Source organism: Hippocampus guttulatus, chromosome 2 (assembly GCF_054856545.1).
Source record: "Hippocampus guttulatus isolate MCC_2025c chromosome 2, RoL_Hgut_1.0, whole genome shotgun sequence".
Taxonomy (NCBI): domain Eukaryota; kingdom Metazoa; phylum Chordata; class Actinopteri; order Syngnathiformes; family Syngnathidae; genus Hippocampus; species Hippocampus guttulatus.
In genome coordinates, this window is record NC_141262.1 from 23216310 (window position 1) to 23223510 (window position 7201).

The 7201-nt window shown below is 46.5% G+C and overlaps 1 protein-coding gene and 1 non-coding gene across 2 annotated transcripts; one reads left to right on the forward strand and one right to left on the reverse strand.

Annotated features, from left to right (window-relative positions):
* The first annotated feature begins 333 nt into the window (after positions 1-333).
* c2h4orf54 (chromosome 2 C4orf54 homolog) lies at positions 334-4237 on the forward strand. The gene has a single exon (XM_086106015.1). The coding sequence runs from the start codon at positions 587-589 to the stop codon at positions 4235-4237; it is 3651 nt and encodes a 1216-aa protein (XP_085962141.1). The 5' UTR covers positions 334-586.
* Positions 4238-6762: 2525 nt separating this feature from the next.
* On the reverse strand, positions 6763-6844 carry trnas-uga (transfer RNA serine (anticodon UGA)). Its single transcript has one exon. It is a non-coding gene; the product is annotated as a tRNA-Ser (tRNA).
* Positions 6845-7201: the final 357 nt, after the last annotated feature.

Below are 7201 nucleotides of genomic sequence, written 5' to 3' on the forward strand. Positions count from 1 at the left end.
TGCAACAATCTTATAATGTGTAGATGTCTTCCCTGACACCAATTTCTACTCTGCTATTAGCTTCGGACTTTAGCGCTTTTTGGGCTGTACCCCCTAAAATTCAGTGCCTTGGCCATCGGGGGGCAGTATAATACATTCATACAGACAACCAAAGATGAGTTCCACAATTTAGTGCCTCGGTAAACAGCAGCATATTGGTTGTTTTTCCACCGAGGGTTAAGACTTACATTGACTTCCATTCATTTACGTTAAATATGACCGACGTAACCCAGGAAAAGGCCAAGGCACTTAAGACATTTATGATGTCATTTTTCCACATATGTTACTGTTAACAAAGGAGTGATTAATTTAGTCCGATTTTGCCTGTACGGCTTGAGAACAACATAAATGGATGAGTTAATTTTGAGTAAGGCCTGTCATTGGTTCACATCTTACAGTATCATGTGGCCCAGACAGGAGTTAATAATGTCTCACCCCTTTTTTATACTCTTCCAAGTCAGCTGGAAAGGGGTAGGGGGGTGTTTAGCACGCCACACCGTCTGCAACAGCAGCACCCCGGGGTGCTCTCACTCCCTGCGCTGAAGCTATGAAGATTGAGCGAAGCCACGCGGTGACTCCTCCGCCGCAGCCTACCACCCTCCGAGAGGTGACGGATCTCCTCCAGATCGTAGATTCCGACGGGAAGTCGACTGAGTTGGACCATTTGAATCGGGAGCTTGAAGACGTGGGTCGACAAATGTCCGATTTGGGCATTGAAACAGATGAGTCCGACGAGTGCGAGGATGAGGAGGAGGACGACGACGTGACCGTGCTGACCGAGGATGAGTCTCATTACATCACCACGCACGCTATCCGGCTCTCGGAGCTGTCCGACGGCGACTCGGACCCGGGCGCCGGCTCCTCCTCCTCGTCCACGTGGGACATGGAGGACGGCCAGCAAGTGTTCTCCTTTGTGGATTACGCCTCGTTCGACTGCAGTGGGGTGCTGATGATGAAGAGGGAGGGGGACGTGGCGATCAGCAGTTTGCGTGAAAGTGATCCGTCCTCGCAGTTTGCCGCTTGTGGCGAGGGTGGTGGACAGGTCCACCTGTCAATCAAAACCACTTCCCGGGCTATAAATGACCCGATCCAAGAAAATGTTGTTTATCATGCCAAAGACGCCGGAGATGCGAGCCCCTCGGCGGTGGGGGGAGTGGAAGTGAACTTAGAGGGGCTGCGTGATAGGGCAAAAGGTGTCATTCCTGCACCAGACGGCAAATTGCAGGCAAAGGAAAGCGCAGAGTATTCCAGTTGTGCTTCTAGTGAGCTGGACGACGCTGACAAAGAGGTGCGCAACCTGACGGCCAGAACCTTCAAGAGCCTGGCTTATCCTTACTTGGATGCCATCAACTTCAGCACCTCCAGTGAGTCTTCCACATCTGAACGTGGGATCAACAGATGGTCTACGTTTGTAGACCTGAAGTACTCCAATGTGAGCCAGAGTCTTGTTTCCCAGCCGACAGCTGAAAGGGGGGAAAATAGCACCGATTTTGTCGAGCAACTGAATGGGAATGGAGCTCCTCACAGTAGGTTGTCTACTAAGAAAATAGAATTAATGAGGAAATTTGGTCAAGGGCACAGCGGGGTGATACGGCTCACAGAGACCCTGAATTTTCGCTGCAACGTAAAATCGGGCATGTCCGCCGGAGAAGGGCGCGCTAGCGTTGCTCCAAACCCCATGGGAGCGGGATCACGTTCCACGGATGAGGTTACCGTTAACAGTTTGCAGGGCGGCAGAGGCAGAGGGGCCACTGCTAAGTCGAAAAGCATGGAGGGCAGCCACAAGAAAGCCATCTTCGCGTCCAGCGTGATTCAGAATGTGCTTTCCAAAAAGATGCAGTTTGAGCAGGAGCGCCGGATGGAAAGGGGGGAGATGAGGGAACCCCACCACAAGGGGGACAGCCACAGGGGCAAGGGGATTCAAAGACAGAGTTCCAAACTCTCTGAGAGCAACTCCGACAGCACGGAGGACTTGGCCGACATGATGGACCGCGGCTCGAGACGCGACTCTCTGGTGCAAGACGCTCATTCCGAGGCGCCGGCTAAGGCAATGGATGCTAAAAGGGTTGCGATGGAAGCATCCAAAGGGACTTTGCTTCACAGCCAAAATAGCGCCTTCAGATGCTGGAGGAATGAGGAGCTACAGTTTCCGCAGGATCATAAAAACCATAAAATCCCAGAAGAGACGCCACCTTCGGAGGGAATGGGGGATTGGTACTCGGCGAGTGGAAGCAAACTGACTAAAATGTCACATTTATTTGTGCCAAACATCCAATGCGTAGCCAGTGACGCAGAGCCGGAGAGGGGTCTCGGATCCGACCGCACTTTAAACACGACAGACACCAGGAATGTCGCTGCGTCCAAATCTCCGGAAATTAAAATCAATCTCCAGAGCTGTAACGCGACCAGTTTGATCAGAAACGATGACTCCAAAGGCCAGGTGGTCTTGGCTGGAGCTTTGAAGGGTGAGTCCTCGGATAAAGTGCCACATTTTATGGTGCGAGACATTCGAGAAGGTAAAGGGAAGCTGCAGACGCCCATACACCAAGTTAGAGATGTGCGTAAATTGGTTAAAAGCTCCTATCACTTTGTTTCATTGGATCATAAATCCAATTTTGCCACCGCTGACAGCCACCAAGACTGTCAAGATCCTACATCTGTTTCCCCCATTGTGATAAAATGCCAGTCGGTGAATACAAACAGCGCAAAATCGGACTTATCTGAAGAGAGATCATCTCCAGAGGGCACCAAAAGTTCAGCAATACAAAAATTGGCGGGGAAGGCTCCCCCAGGGATCATAGATAATCCCCTCGAGGAGACGAGTTTAAGGATCGAAAGCAGATTGGCTTCAAAGAAAGAAAAAGTGCCCGAGGTTACGGACAAGCAACAAATGTCGAACCAGGTGGCTTTGGAAAAGCTTCAGGCAGCGGTGAAAACAATGGAGCAGCTTTATGTGTTCGACAAAAACGAATGGAAAAGGAAAAATGAGCCACGGCCCGTGATGGACAGCCACGTACTCTCAATGATTGCGAGCGAGGAGAACAGTGAAGAGGAAGCGCTCAGAGGCGAAATAGTAAGAAACGAGTCATACCCCAGCTTGAACAAGACACCACTGGCAGTGGCAGCTGAGTGCTGGCTGAGGACTGCTGCCGAACCAGACGACCGCCTCAAAGCCAGATTGACGGCCCCTCCTGTCAGTTCCAACTTCAAGGCGTCTGCGGGGGTCACCATGGGTGGGACCACGAAGACGCCGCGGCTGAACGATGCTGGGCCTGTGTCTTGCAACACCAAAACCTTTGCCCCAAAATTACCAGTCTACCCGACAAAGACAAACGGCGAGTCCAAAGAAATTCTGGTCATGGAGCAGAACTCTGATCATGAGGACTACCTAACAATTCCGGTCAAGGCTCATGGAAACGGAAGTGAAGAGGGTTCGTCTGTGTTTACCAGCCGATCCCATCCAACCAATCTTCCTTTGCACGTCCCTCCATCAGGCACTAAAAGTCAGGAGGAGAAGTCCCAGAGAAGCCCCAACGCTGCTATGGCAACCCACTCCCCCGATGTACCCCCTGCGACCATTTATCACTCCATACCCTTGGGAATGTCCGCAAATCAGCCGCAGGTGTATTGTTTCTCCCCTGCGATCACTCCCGCACCTCTGCTAGACCCATTTCAGGCCACACAGAAGAAGATGCTCCTGGATCCCACCAGTGGAAGCTACTACCTGGTAGACACCCCAGTTCAACCATCCACACGACGCCTTTTCGACCCCGAAACGGGCCACTTTGTCGAGGTACCCGTGCCCCAACCTCCCATGACCCCCATCCCCATGCCGATCTCCCCTTTGGCCCTGGGTCCTGCCGCATACGGCCACACCTACATGATCTACCCTGGTTTCATGACGTCGCCCCCACTGATATCGACCCGGACGCTGGTGCAGCCGCAGATGTTGGTGGAGAGCGGGGAGAAGGCGGCGCCCCACCAACCCGAGGGCATGTACATGGAGACCCCCTTTTACATGACCACTGGGAAGGCGGCGTCGGGGACCTCCAATGTGGTCAACGTCGCCAGACTGCAGCAAGGCCTTCCCGGAGGCAAGCAGCCGGTCATCAGCATCACGTCTCAGCAAGGGCCGCGGATTATTGCCCCGCCCTCGTTTGATGGGACGACCATGAGCTTTGTGGTTGAGCACAGGTGAAAAGGAAGTGAGTCCCCCGTTTCATATCCAGTGGTCTACACAAAAAAGGACACATCCATTTATAATACACTCCCTGACAAACTGTTCCCATTGTAAACGCTTAACTGTCATGAATAGAAGTGAAAAGAATCCAACTCTTCAGTATACTTAATTTTATGAAGCAGCGTGGTTGGTAAGTCGTGAAGTTGATAGGCAGAAAAGTAGAGTGAGTATCAAGAGGTATGTATCGGAGTAGGTTGGTCAGTGTTTTGAACGTGTTGATAGGTCGTTAAGTAGGCAGAGAGAAAGTGCGACTGAGGACCCAAGGACAGCCTCAGACGAGCTGGGATGCCTTCAGCTGCTGCTGAATATCAAGAAGGCGGGTGGCGGCGGGTTCAGCAAGCTTTTTATAGGACACGGCAAGAGTGACAAGTCAAATTCTCCCGGCTTCCGATCAACACCAATTATATAAACACAGCTCGCGATGTGGTAGCTGCCCTTTCTCGTCAGACCCGCATAGCGACGGGTAGGACCGTATGTGTGTTATTTTTACTTCGGCCAAAACACATATTGTAACGTTGGTTAGATAGGTAGTGATGTAGGTAGAGTGTAGAAGCAGGTCAGTCAGCAAGTATTTAGTTGGTCGGTAGGTTGAAAAGTTGTGAGTTGGTAAGGCCAAGAAGGTTGAAAGGTTCTTCAGCATTCTAAGGAGGTAGGTAGTTACGTAGGTAGGTGGATTGATGTGTAAGCAGGTGTTTTCTTTGCAGTGTTTAGTTGGAGGGTAGATGGTAGATAAGTTTGTAAGTATGTAGATTGGTAGGTAGTAATCTATATAGCAACGTAGGCAAGAATTTATGTGGAATAGGTAGGTGATTATGTGTGCAAAGTGGGCTGTCTGCTGGTAAATAAATATATGTTAAATGTTTTTAATTGGAAGATAGGTAAGTACTGTAGTTAGATTCTGTAAGTCGGTCAGTAATTAGTTGGTCGGTCGGAAAGTAGGTTTTACGTTGGTCGTATGCATTGATTTGGTGGTTGGAAGGTAACAGGTTTGTGCTTCGGTAGGTAGGTGTGCAGTTAGCTAGGTAATTATGTAAATAGGAAACATTTTGTAAGTTGGTGAGTACTCTGTGAGTATTTACTTGGTATAAATGGTCGATCAATAGCTAAGTTGAGTATGAAGGTAGGTAGGTAGGTTGTTGCTGTAAATGCTGCTGTTTCCGGGGCTTGACTTGTTTTTTCTCTTGTGTTTTCCAAGCAGGCTGAAAGACGTGCACAGCCTCCCTTCTGGAACGGACTGCTTTAGTTTCACTGTCTCTTCTCTGTATAGGAATGAATGTATAGTGTTATGTATAGATGTTTTATATGACTGATTATTGTTGTTTTCAGAGTGAGGATGCAAACGGATGTGGGTTTAATTGAATATTCATATGCAAATGTGTTGCCTCATATGTATTCGATATGGAACATGGGAAGGGAAATGCAAATGTTAAGAGGGAGATGAGTGGCATGTTTCAGTTTTTGATGGTTGGGAGAGAAGGGTTGCTTGAGAGCAGTGGTGATGTTGAAAGAGGAAAAAAAGGTAAAGGAAATGTGAGTCAAATCCATATTTTTGTTTTCTCACTTTGTAGTTGCACGTCAGCAATTGATGACTTGTGTTCATATCTGGAACAGCGTTTCAATAAAACTTTTTTTTTGCCCCCACACTTGCCTCTTTCCCTCAAGTGATTAATTTAAGTGGAGACACTTACTTGTCGAACCCAATGTAAAATATTTGACTCTGTACCGTATTTCCTCTAATAACAATTTATGGTCAATTTTTATTTGGGGTACAGTGTTCATTGTATCTAAACAATGGTAAATGAAAATCTCTGTACAGTATTCAAATTTACTCAGCTACTTGTTCTTATTTGGGCTACACTGTAGCCGCTACAGCATTCATTTTAACTCACATATTTTTTAAATTCAGTATTTTTTCTGCTCATCTTTATTAGATGTACGATGTTTATGTACTACCACCTGCAATGTAATAAATTAAATAAATAATCACTATTTTATAAATACGCAGCAATTCATGTTTATGTGGGGTGCAGCATTTATTTTTTTCTTAAAAATATGTAATTCTGTAAAATTTCTGCTTTTCGTTTTTAAATCCTCACAATTTCAGTCAACGTTAAAATGAAATAATATCACTTTCATATTTATTCATGTTTCTTTTTCAGGCGGAGTCCCCTAGTTTGGTATTATTGTTTATTTATTGGAACTGGTGGAAATAACAAACAACAACATTTTCTAGAATTATACCTGGTTTATTTCTTTGATCCAATTCTTAGTTTAGGTAACAACTGTTACACGTTTTAAAATACTGTACTAGATAAAATAACAGAATTTTGAATTAAATTGTAATTTTACCATGTACGCATATGATAGTCACAGTACGAGAAACAAAGTTGTAATCTTATGAAAACAAGTTGTTGAAAGCATTTCTTATCGAAAATCATTTTAATACGACAAAAAGTTTGTTAACCACATCAAAATAATTTAGACGCTGCGAGCAGGGTTCGAACCTGCGCGGGAAGATCCCATTGGATTTCAAGTCCAACGCCTTAACCACTCGGCCATCGCAGCTGTACAATTGCGAGCGGCTGATATATACTTTTTAATATAAATAATAAATAAATGCGCAAACTTTATTATTAGTAGATGAGCATAGATTCTATATTTTGCCTTTTCGTAGTTCAGTAAATCGAATCCACGGCCGTGCCTCATTTTGTCCGCCAGATGGCACAGCACACCTGCGACGGATTTCCGTTGTGACGAGGAAAGTCAAAAGGCTTCTCTGTCCTGCGATAAGTCTGTCAAATTATTACTGTATATATGTTTTATGTTCAATAAACAAACAAACAACAACAACAAGCAAGTGAGGACGTAATTAGATTTTTTCTAATTTGCACGCGAAACACTTCTAGGTCACGGCCATGCATT